Consider the following 12,350-nt stretch of genomic DNA (forward strand, 5'->3'; position numbering starts at 1 on the left):
CTTTGAAAACCCAATTATTATTGTTTTATAAAGCAAACAGTGGTAACATCTTTGGAAAAATAAAGTAGATGCTGTATGTTTAGCATGAAACACTTACCCAGTGTTTGTTGAGCTTTAATTATGTGAACGGATGACAGCACATTTTCATCTAGAAAATATAGTATCAGTTTTCCCACACATAAGAAAACATGGGGAAGAGGAAGTAAAAATCTCAGAAGTAACCTGAATGTGCACCCGTTAACAGTAAATCACATTTCACCTTCACTGTGGAACGATTTACTTAGACACTCTCAGGAAGGATCAATGGAATAAAAAGATAAAACTGGCTATATAAATGTCAATCTTTATTTGATCTCCCAGTGCAGTACATGACTTGTGTGCTTCAAATGAATAGAAAAAAACCAAAAGTGAACAAAAAAAAAAGACGACTGCTGAAGAAAGACCTCAGGGGTTAGGACATCGCTTTTGGAAGGGGGATATTGTCGACTTCATGGATGCCGTCTTTGTCAATGAACCGGGCATTGAAAGAAGTCAGATTTAGGATGAAGCGCTTCTGAAGCTGTTCAACAAAAGACAAAAAGACAAAAGAGATGAGATTCATTCAAAGCTTAGATAAAAGAGGAGAGCATAATTTAAGGGATATGTGATTGCACATCAAAATTTCCATTCTGGTTCTAGTGATAGGAACTAGAGTGTTTTTTTACTACCCAGGAATCAATTAGCATGAGTTTGTTCTCTGTTTTAAGACTATCCATGTTAGACAAGACTAGAGATGCAAAATACGCAAGCCTGTTAACGAGGAAGACATTCAAGGAGGAAGACAACTAGAGTGGGCTGCAACTTAGGGCACAAAGCTTATGTATCAAAAAGATACTTCAAACAAAACCTCTTTAGAGTACTTCTTCCTGATGTTTCCCCAGATGTTCTTCCCCAGTTACATTCAATTCAACCTCTTAGAGACAAGGGTAAAGAATATTTTCCGACAATAAAAGCCTTGGAGTCTGAAAGGTTATGTTTACACTAAAATTGATCATGAACTTTAAGGTCAAATCTTTACCTCAGTCAGATATCGCTTCACAAGCTGGAAGAGAAGTACACTTAGAAGTACACACTAGTTAAGTGTAATACAAGTAACAGAGGATGCTTGCATTATGTTCAGAAGAAACATAAAAGGAAAAAGTCAAAGGCTGTATCGATATTATGCTAAGCAAGGAAGAAGCAGAAGTAAAGAAAAGCAATTAAGCTTCAAGTTTACGTTCTGGAGGACACGAACCATGCTAAGACAATGCAAGTGCCCACAAATCCTTTTCCTCAGTAGCTATTTCACATCTGGTCAATGCACATTTATTACCCCTTCTGGCAAAGGCAGCAAAAAAAAAAAAAAAGCAATGAGAGGAACAGGAAAATATCAGTAAATGAATGCAAACAAACATTCCTTTCTCAAGATCATAAGGGCCTATTTTGGCAACTACTCACCTCCTCTAGACATTTTTTTAGGAGCTCCACAGCTTCCTCACGTGTGATACCTGAAAGAGAAAACATCCACAGATTGACTGAATTAGAGGCCATCTCTCTTAACAGAAACTTTATTAAATTTAAACAACTTTTCAGCTGAGCACCAAAAACTCTCCTTCCCAGCTCACAGAAAACACTTTCCAGATGTACTGAGGACGTCCTGCACCAAAGCGCTCACGCTGCAACAAGCCATTGAGAATCGATTTGTTACACTGAATGGGAAGCATGACGGAATTCTGCCTCCCATGGCCAGGGACTGGGCTTTGGAGAAGTCCAGCCGTCTCTCTCTCCTCGAGTTTATTACAGTTTTAAATCAGCTCCATCTGTCCACAGCCGGCTGCAAGTCAGCAACAGTAGGCGGAGATTGGTTTTAGTGCTACGTTCCCTGCTGGGCATTAGTTTTAATAATGGGAAAGGCACGTGTGCCATGCCCCTGCTATTCTCATACATTAAGATAAAATCCAGCACTCTGTAGGGATGGCAAGCCGTGACAACGTATTGTAGCTCACCATTTTCCTCTTTTCACAAGGAATGGTGAAAATGGAGCGGTATCATTTTCAAGAGACATGACTAGAAAACAACAAAGCTCTGTGGATCACACAAAACTTGTTTCTAGAGTTTGCTCCAGACCTACATCCACCGTTCAGGCAGAAGTCCCATTAGAATAAAATTGTCAGTTTATAGCTACGTTTCTTCCAGGAGACAGGTGACAGGATTACTAAGCAAACATCTCTGCTATGAGATTAAACTCAGCTTCACAACAGGAGTAGTTTTGTAGCTAAAGCCAAAGACGTCAGATTAACAATATTCCAAGCTTTGTTCATATCCTCATCTGTGAAGCAGGGATGGGGCCATGTTTATTCCTTGGCAGTGCAAGAACGGGATTATGATTCTGAAATTAAAACTTTAGACAGGTACAGACATGTACAAGAATTACGATCAAGAGCTACCATGTGCATAAAACTGTAAACCACACCAACCAATCTTCATCACCACTACTTCAGAGTACTGAAGATAATCTTGCTCGGAATACCTTTTCACTTGTGTGTTTTCCATATACCACACAAAAAGCCAATCCAAGACACAGAGCAACAGGACCTGGGACTGCCTTCTGAAGATTGATACTCTGTACATGTACAATGTACATGCCATAGCCAACAAGCAAGCAAGTAGAAGATAAAGTTATCAAAATGTTATTTATTAAAAACAGACTACTAGCAGCTAATGGTCCAGGAAAGTCTAGTCATGTTTTGGAATAAATTGAAACTTCCTTCACTTACAATCTGTTATGCTTCAAACAGGAAAACACTTCAAGGAGTTGACTAGTTTCACATTACCATTTCAGCAAAAACAGAAGGCAATCTTTAAAGCTACATTTATTCTAACAAAAATTCAAATCTGTAGCATCACAGCAATTGCGCTGGACCATCTGACTCAGCAAATGTCAATCTCTCAGTTTAAGCCTTTAATTTATTAATCAGTAACAGGAGAATTTTCTTCTCCGTAGACTCCACTTACTTGGCTTGTAGTAGCGGTCAAGGATGCTGAGGGTAAGGAATGCACCATATCCATGTGCTGCAAAAGGAGCTTTAGCCAGAGCTGCAAGGTAATCCATGTAATAAAGGGCAGGACCTTCATGGTCGTCATAGCCAGCCAGGAGGAGGTTCACATGGTAAGGGGTCTACAAACAGAAACCACGTTTTCATTAAAGCTGCCACACCCAAATCTTTGAATCTTAATTCCCCGTGCCACCTACAGAATAGCAACACAATTGGTTTCACAATTCTTTGCCGTGAAATGCTACTAGCAAATACATCAATACTGTCTGTGGGAGATTATGCATCTTGACCTAAAAAAGACTAGGTCTGTTGCTAATATGGAATGCAGAAGCAAATAAAACCATGAAACTCTGATTCTCCTGAGAATTAGTGGGTTTTTGTTTTGGTGTTTTTGGTTTGGTTTTTTTTTTTTTTTAAGCTTTCATGGCACATTCAAACTTAAAAAAACTTTAATTACGTTTTTGCACCAGATTCTTTCATCTCAACATATTGTGGATCTTTACTGTCAACATGTGAGCACAATATGAACATTTTGCAGTTTTATAAGGACTTCTTTGTTAATTTAGCGTGCTCTTTTCTCAGCCACACTACTGCTAACCATAGACCATTTTAGCACATATGAAAGCTTGCAGACAGTTAATTGTTAGATTTTTATTGCATGTACCAAGTTTAATCTTTAATATTAGGCTAATTTGACTAAGTGAATGAAGAAGATCTAAGGAATTGGTTTATTTCTATCCAAAACTAAGATACTGCAACATCTGCAGCTTTTTTTTTTGTTGGAAATAGTTTTATTAAACTAGAAATTTAGTCTGCTTTAGGTGCTGTCTTCTCCGGTTCTTGTTTATGACTTCAGCAAGAGCCTATAAAATCAGACTGAGAAATATCTACATCTTATCCAGAAAGACCATGCAAGTGCATTGATGTACCCATGCCTTTTTACTGTGCTGTACTTGCAAGATTCGCAATTCCTTAGCCATTTCCTTCATGTTTTAGGCTTAGTGTGTTCCACCATAATGAATAAAGCAGATGTCCCTATACATCATCTTTGAAGATGTGTATTTTATAAGACCACGAAACATGCATTCACTGTATTATTTTTAAATATGGGCTCAGAAGAAAATGTGAGAATTTAATATAGTTTTTAAAATTGCTTTTATAGCCTTACAGTATTTTCACATTTATATAATATTTCTTATTAATCATACTAAGACGATACCTCTTAAAATGCTGAGAAGTCTAGATCAAAGCAACAAAATGAGAAAAAAAAAATGATGCAACTAACAATAGGTTAGAACAAGCAAACACAATTTTGCCCTAAAGCCAAAACATTAACTTTATCAGAGGAAAAACTTCATTTTGATAATAAGCACAGTGAATTTGCACTCAAAAAAATATCACAGGATACTATATTTTGACTTCCACCAAAGAGTTAGAAAGAATAAAGCAGGCCACAGTTATATATCAAACATCACTGTACATTGTGTGATTTAATCTTCAAAGCATTCAAGAATATTTGGAACCAAGTTACCATGCAGCTGTATTCGTTTAATTAGTCTGTATTTCATCATTTATTTATTCTGAAACATCACACAAGTTGATATTTAAGAGCCATGACACAAGATCACTCAAATTATTGTGTGACTTTGAATTACCAACATTGGCATATGCGAGATAGTCAACCATAAATAAATGGTGTTATACAGACTTAAACAAATCTGTAAGCTGTCTTTCAGTTGTAAGTTCTCCCGCTAATGGTGTACAAGACAACTTCTTAAAACTCAAACGTAAAAAAACGTCCCCCATGCCTTCCTATTATTCAATAAAGGCAGGATTTAAACATTAGAAAGTATACATCATCTATTTATTACCATCGTGATTACAAGTGAAATTTGCAGCCAGCACCTCTTAGTGCTGTCTTGGTGGGACCAACACTGCTATGCTGTGACTGGCATTCCTTGCACATCTCAGTCCTTCTGTGCATTCCAAAGGCAGCCTTGGCGTTTGTTACCAAATCCATGCCAACAGTTCTAAACTCTTTAGAAGACTGGTGTAATTAAAGGGCTACCAAACGAGCGGACAACTAACACACCAGGACAGATTAATTCCCCCCCCAAACTTAACCTTGCTATTAGAGGCAATATTTCTCATCCCAAGTAGCTTTGCACTTTATGCTGTTTGATTTAAAATAACTACAGCAATTAAGAGATGTGTGAAATTCTTCAGACTTTACAGCTGAAGAGAACAGTTGTGATAAATACACTAAACCAACAAGATCAGCAGCGGGAGGCCGGGCGGTGACAAGCAGCGGTGTGACATCTGGCGGAAGCCACAGTCACAGCAAGGGGGGAAAGGTGGGCGTGAGGAAGCATCCTGCCAAGCGTGGACAAGGGGAGAGGAACTGACAGCCTGCCTTTGGACTCGGGCCAGACCCCGTCACCTATAATTAAACATAGCATCACAACAAGAAACTGAACTTTGCTGGGTTTGGAGGGGCAGGGGGTTATTTTTCCTACGCCCCCTCCTCCCCCCCCAGGAAACCTCAGCAGTACGTTAAACGTACAAAACCCATCACTGATCCAGCAGGTGAATCAAGTGAGATGCTGCAGTAGGTAACGGTGGAAGAGGAACCACAGCACCACTCACCTATGTGAAAGCCCAGTGGCTCCAAAGCGGTTTCTAGGTTTGCCTCAATTGCAACATAGAAATGGAAATCAACAAAGATTCTTTTTAAAACCCATGTTTTAAAAAGAGAAATGAAATGGCCTCAAGTTCCAAGCCCAATGTCATTACACTCGATGCTTTCCACCAAAAGAACAACTCCAAGGCACTGCCTTACAAAGGTTGTCCCTAAAATATCAGGAACTGGGCCTACACGAGCCACAAGGTTCATAAACTAAATCAAACTAGATAACATAGGGAGGAATCCAGATGGTGATTAACAATGCAGAACAAGCTCTGTTTTGGGCTGGGCCACGACAACAGTATAATGCCTGAAAAACTACTGTTTCACTGTCTGCCACTCCCCTTCACATGCCCTTTAGCCCTCCGTAACAGAAATGCCATCACATGGTAAATGGCAATACAGCTAAAAACCACCTTCTCCCAGCAAACTTTCTACTTCTAAACTATTTGCCTGCTCCTAACAGGAGGTGGTGGCGTGTTTTACCTTTTCATTTTTTATCATCCACATAATTAAATTAGTAGCCGCCAGGAATCCTGTAAGCAATTTAAATAGATACAGAGAACTAGTATTAACCCTTCTGGTATCCCGCAAATTGTGATGAAAATGTAACAAAATTCACAGGAAAAAAAAAAATAATCTGATGGCAAGGTTTGTATTGTCAAGTTCCAAATCCCACAAACAAATCATTAACTGCTATGTTTAAAGAAAAAGAGTTCTCCCTGCAGTATAGAGATCGCTGTAGTGTGACAGCAGTGTCAGAGTGCGCCGCTGGCTCCAGGGCATTGCCATCTGCAACAGCACAACGCTTTGTCTCCGGTAAATAAACACATCTGCCTTTGCCAGTGTCCTCCCCACTGTGCTGCCCATCTGGAGCAGGTGAGCTGGAAGACAGGCGTGGGCGCAGGAAGGAGGGGAGACACAGGGAGGATCAGGCCTCAGGGGACATGGCATAGAGGAAGCCAGTGCCACATCAATGCCACATCCTGCTGGCCAAGTTTACCAAAAAGCCTGTTAAACTACACCTGTTAGTGACACTTTAAATAGTATGCAAGAAACGGCTCCTTCTGCTTTAGTGGGCAGGGCGTTCGGTGTCAGCCTCACCTACACCATCTGTGCGGGTCAGACACCCTTGAGAGAAGGCACCAGCACCAGGCAGCCCAGTCACCTGGGCTGGGCACCAAGCAGCATTAGTCCTTCACACCAACCTCAAAAACGGCACACGGTTCCACAAAACACACACAGACATTCCAAATCACATCTGAGCAAAAGCTAAAGCAAGCAGCACCACTGCCAACCATCATCCGCCAACCATGCTTAATCCATGTACTTGGGTGAAGTCATTTAAACCACAAGAGTAGCATTTTGTGCATAAGACTGAGGCAGGACCCTGCACTGAGCTCTACTGACTTGCTTTAACTTTGGTCACTTGAAAACTTGCTACCTTCAGCCATCATCCACATCAGACATGAGAACAGCGATCTTAGGTTGTTCCTGTGAATGAGTTTTTGAATAAAGGTCTGGGCCTCACTCCACACGCGTATAATTCTCAACAATACAGCTCTAACGTTAACACTGGCCTTTATTTGCTACTGTAAAACATCATTTCAGGCCTGTGCAGCATATTGTTAGAATAGCAACATAATTTATCCCATGCCCTATCCCTGATAGAGTTGTTCAATTTCATTCTCAGCATCCTATTTCTTCTTGTTTTCTTTCACACAGCACATTGAGAAGGCGGCTAATGAAATGCTTCCTAACCTTGGATCTTTAAAAGTCTGTTTGTCCCTTCATGACATCTTTTCATACTTTGAAAAAATTACCATGAGTTAAATCAGTAATTGCAGTTTAGCAACTTGAAAATACAGCTCCAACTTGGATTTGATATTTACTGAAAGCCTCATGTTGCTGTTTACAAAGGGGACTTGTTTTGCTAAGTACATCAAACAGCTTCGCTCTATTAAATCATTTTCCAAGAAGATTAAACGGATTCAGTGCATTTGCATGAAAACTGACAACCTTATCTCGATGTTAAAGAGGCTTAATTCACTTAGCTGTCTGCAGTGTTTGTGACAAAATGTCTATTGGGCCCAAGGCTGGAATTTTAAGCCTACAGTTGTATCAGTTATTGATAAGCGATGTGGTAAGTTTTTTAATAAGCAAATCAAGTTATATTTTAATAAAACATCCTTTCAGCAAAGTGAATTCATCACCAAAGAGAGAAGTCACCACCTTTTTCATCAGACTTCATTACTTGAAAATGGAAATCTCCCCCTGTAAGCATTTGCCAAAATCTTTCAGCTATTACTCACTCGACTCCGAAGATAGTCAGCTAGGTTTCGTCGTGTAAAGTTTGCAGCTGCAGTAGGAGACAATTCATAACCTGGAGAAAATATGTGTGTATTTGATAACAGTGCAAATCCACATTCACATTTCACTTCCTGACTTTCCATTCCTATTTTGAAATAACAAGATATTCTTTCATGACAAAGTGTCCTTTGTCTAATTCCAGTTTATTCTGAAAGCTACAAGCATAAAAAGGGCCCTCAAAATCAGGGTAGCTCATATCCATATAGACCATTAAAATACATAGCTTTGATAAATTACAATACTATGGGCATATGGCTTGAATTTTTCAGTCCAATATATCCGGAAAACTAATAGTATGTCCATGCACGACAACTGTTAAGGGAAATATTTTACTAACAAATCTATTATTATGTCATTTATATTACAAATAGGTTAGCTGGGCTTTGGCTAAATCTCTTGGTTTATGCTATGTAATCCAATCCCCATTTCTTCATCCTGCTCTCACCACTATCTTTGCTTGACACCAAAAATGCAGAAACCCTTAAAGCTAGAGAAGCTTTGAGAACTTTCCACCAACATTCAACTGTTAACTATACCTTTCATTAACTGCTTCCAAACCCTCAGTGAGTAATTGTTCTCCTCCACTCACCATTCCTCATTTTGTAGAGCTGAACATTTTTCTGGATGTATTCTGCAAACTGTACAGTGTCTCCAGCCTCCCCAACACACAGGAGTAAGATCTTTTCACTCATCTTAAACATTTTGTCGTGGTCTAGGCAAAGAAAAATAACATTAAGAGCCATGGTCATGAGAGAGAATAAGTCGTTTTGCCAGTGTCATAACACATCATGATTTCTTTCAGAAGCGAGAAAGTAAAAGACTTGGATAACTACATTATGACCTGGAGCACTACCAAAAAAGTCTTCACCAGCAAACCCTAACATTCAGCTCCTCACAGTTGGTGGCACAATACACAAGACTTGTTAAACACATCACCAAGAGAAACAAAGCTGAAATTCACAAAGTGCTTCCTTCAGGAAGGGAGACCTTTCAGAAATACATGGTCTTTCTGACATAGAGATGAAAAATTCACACAGAATATTGTCTTCAGACAAACACATTATGTGTGGTGCCTCCTTGGTTCAGGAATAAGAATTTTACTCAGTGACCATTCTACTTTATCTAAATATAGTACATCAGAAGCACATCCTTTAGTATAAAGCTGAAATACCAACACATCGAGCAAAAGCAATCCTAGGAAATCCAGAACCAAATTCCACGTCAACCGAACCCCCGCTTCCTGATATCCACGGCTGTCTCAAAAATCATCAATTTAAGCAAGTGAGATTTTTTCAGAAACAGGTTTTTGCCTTTTTTTTTTTTTTTTTGTAAAAAAAGTGAACATTTACGTATTGATTATAAATTATAAAGCAGCCCACTGATATACACAGGAAGTAAGGAACAGTAAGCTACACTTTTATTTCTAAAAACTTGTCTGTGTATATTTCAGGGAACCCAAGTTGTCATGATGACAACACTGAAGACAATTCTGTGTTCAGCCTAACACTGCAGTCTCAGCTAATGGGAGCAGGCTGGCACGCCGATACCAGAGACAGAAAAATTCAAGTAGCTGTTGGTGTGAAAGGAACACCACTTCTCTACACTGAAGGTAGATGTACGGAACAACACTAAATCTCCACCTCTGAACTTCACTTTCAGTTTACTAAATGCTGCTGAACAATCTCTGCTGCAAGATAGGTATGAGGTGTCACAATCCCCTAATATGATTTCAAGAGTTATTAAAAATACCCAACAGCTCCCCAGAAGCTGCAAGTCTTGAGAGCCGAGGAAAGGCCACAGACACCGATCAGCCCTTGCAATCGATTTACAAATTAAAGCAAGTATTAGCAAATGCCAATATTCTAAACAAATACCTGAAATTTGATCCCCCCCAAAGTCAAACCAATCCTATGTCCTAAGTATATTTTCCTTAAAGTTTATCAATAAACCTATTTGGAAACAACATTAACTTACAAAACATTGTTTAAAGTTATAATATTTGCGTTTTGTATCTCCAGCACCTGTCACAGCCACCTTTCTAACACTACTCCAACTGACTTTTACAGACCTGAAGTGAAATATTTTAAGTAAAAGTACTGCTAGTTATAACATTCATAATTTTATGGGATGTTTGTCAATACTGCAATCTATAACTTTCTTTTGAAAAGAGCTTCTGAACCAAACTATTTTGACTAAAAAGATCGCTACACCTAGCGAACAAGCTTCAGTCTAGCTTATTGCGACAGTAGGCAGAAAAATTCATTTCAAAAAATTTCAAAGGCTTGACAATCCCCCAGATGTTTTATCACATGAGGAAACTGACACATATTACAGTTTGGCTCATATGGCCTGTGAAATGAATTTCACTGATGTTTTTACTTCCAATATTCCCTTTTTTCCATTAATTACGTTTATCAGTGAATTAGACATAACCAAGCATTTATCCTCACCCATTGTTATCCCTGTGCTGTTTTTTAACACATCTATAGTACAGTACAGAGCAAGGTTTGGGTTAACAAGTGAAGGGTTACCTGAGCCAGTAAGTTAACATGACAGCCCAACACAGTGCAGTCATACTGGCTCAGGCTTGGAAGCTTTAATCAAGTGGCCTTTAAGGCCTAGGCTCACTCTGAGTGACAGAGACCAGCCAGCAGCCCCTAAAATGAATCACAGAATGGTTTGGGTTAGAAAAGACCTTGAAGATCATCTAGTTCCACTCCCCCTGCCCCGGGCAGGGCCACCTCCCCCCAGCCCAGGTCGCTCCCAGCCCCATCCAACCCGGCCTTGAACCCCTCCAGGGACGGGGCAGCCACAGCTTCTCGGGGCACCCTGTGCCAGGGGCTCACCGCCCCCACAGGTAAAAATTTCCTCCTAATATCTCATCTAAATCTGCCCTCTTCCAGTCTGAAGCCATTCTCCCTCATCCTATCACTCCATGCCCTTGGAAAAAGTCCCTCCCCAGCTCTCCTGGAGCCCCTTTAGGCACTGGAAGGGGCTCTGAGGTCTCCCCGGAGCCTTCTCCTCTCCAGGCTGACCCCCCCACCTCTCCCAGCCTGTCCTCCCAGCAGAGGGGCTCCAGCCCTCCCAGCAGCTCCGGGGCCTCCTCTGGACCTCCTCCAACACGTCCATGTCCTTCTTGTGCTGAAGACTCCAGAGCTGGACGCAGTACTCCAGTTGGGGTCTCACCAGAGCGGTGTAGAGGGGGAGAATCCCCTCCCCCGCCCCGCTGGCTGCGGCTCCTCTGAGGCAGCCCGGGATGCGTTTGGCCTTCTGGGCTGCGAGCACATATTGCCGGGTCATGTTGAACTTCTCGTCAACCAACATCCCCAAGTCCTTCTCCTCAGGGCTACTCCCCATCCATTAGATCCATGAATAAAACTTAAACCGAAAGACTCGGCAGCCTTCACCGCCACCCCCAGCAGCCTATTCTAACAGCCCTTCCTCGGCCGCAGGCAGCGCCAGAGCCTCCGACCCGCCTGACCACGCACAGCGAGCTCACCCCCGGTCGCCTGCTCATGACCGGAGCCCGGGGGCCCCCTGCCCGCCCAGGGCCGGCCCTGCTCGGCCGGAGCTCCCCGCCGGGCCTGTCCCGGGGAGGGCAGAGCTAACCACCCCCCACCCCCTCCCCCCGTCCCCGCTCCCGGAGCAGCGGCGGGGCTGCTCGCTCCGCGCGGGCCTGGCCTCTCACCGTGCTTCATCTGGACGATGCTGGAGGCCGCCACCGTGTCGGCCGCCACCAGGATGTAGTCGGGACCCTGAATGCCGATGAGGTATTCCATGGCCGCCCGCGCGCCGCCGTCCCCGCAGGCCGCGCCGTGACACAGCGAAGCGCCGCCGCCGCCGCCCCCTCCCCGCCCGGTCGCGCGCAGGCGCCGGCGCGCAGCGATGACGCCACGGCTCGCGAGAGCCGCCCGCCCCGGGGTGGGGTCACGTGGGGCGGCGGCCTGAGGCGATGGCGGCGAACGGGCGGGCGCAGTGCCCCCGGGTTATACCCGCCCCCTTCCCCTTCCCCAGTTACGGCGCTGGCACTAACGAGCCCGCGGGCGGCACCGGGAAGGGGCGCGGGGGTGGCCTGAGGCGCTGGCTCGTCTGTCGGTGTCCCGCCGGCCCCTCGCGGAGCCCCAGGCCGCGGGCATCGGTCCGTCGGGAACGGAGCTCGGGGGAAGGGGTGGGGGGTGAGCGGCGGGGGCGCTCCCGCAGCGCTCTGCCCTCGGCCGGCACAG

At 43.0% G+C, this 12,350-nt stretch overlaps 1 protein-coding gene across 1 annotated transcript; it reads right to left on the bottom strand.

Annotated features, from left to right (window-relative positions):
• Nucleotides 1–323: 323 nt before the first annotated feature.
• On the bottom strand, nt 324–11,978 carry PSMB2 (proteasome 20S subunit beta 2). The gene is made up of 6 exons (XM_082494185.1): nt 11,816–11,978; nt 8,717–8,839; nt 8,070–8,140; nt 3,034–3,196; nt 1,477–1,526; nt 324–559 (listed from the first exon to the last, which is right to left on the bottom strand). Exons 1-6 carry the CDS (start codon nt 11,904–11,906, stop codon nt 452–454), a joined length of 606 nt encoding a protein of 201 aa, XP_082350311.1. The 5' UTR covers nt 11,907–11,978; the 3' UTR covers nt 324–451.
• Nucleotides 11,979–12,350: the final 372 nt, after the last annotated feature.

This window comes from Vanellus vanellus, assembly GCF_965231255.1.
Source record: "Vanellus vanellus genome assembly, chromosome: 22".
Lineage (NCBI taxonomy): Eukaryota > Metazoa > Chordata > Aves > Charadriiformes > Charadriidae > Vanellus > Vanellus vanellus.

Bases quoted from the DNA above. Each gene is read 5' to 3' on its own strand.
- PSMB2 (XM_082494185.1), bottom strand. From the start codon at position 11,906: ATGGAATACCTCATCGGCATTCAGGGTCCCGACTACATCCTGGTGGCG. The intron at 8,840-11,815 runs GTGAGAGGCCAG...TTCTTTGCCTAG, and splicing joins CATCGTCCAGATGAAGCACG to ACCACGACAAAATGTTTAAG. The intron at 8,141-8,716 runs GTGAGTGGAGGA...TATTTTCTCCAG, and splicing joins GCTCTACAAAATGAGGAATG to GTTATGAATTGTCTCCTACT.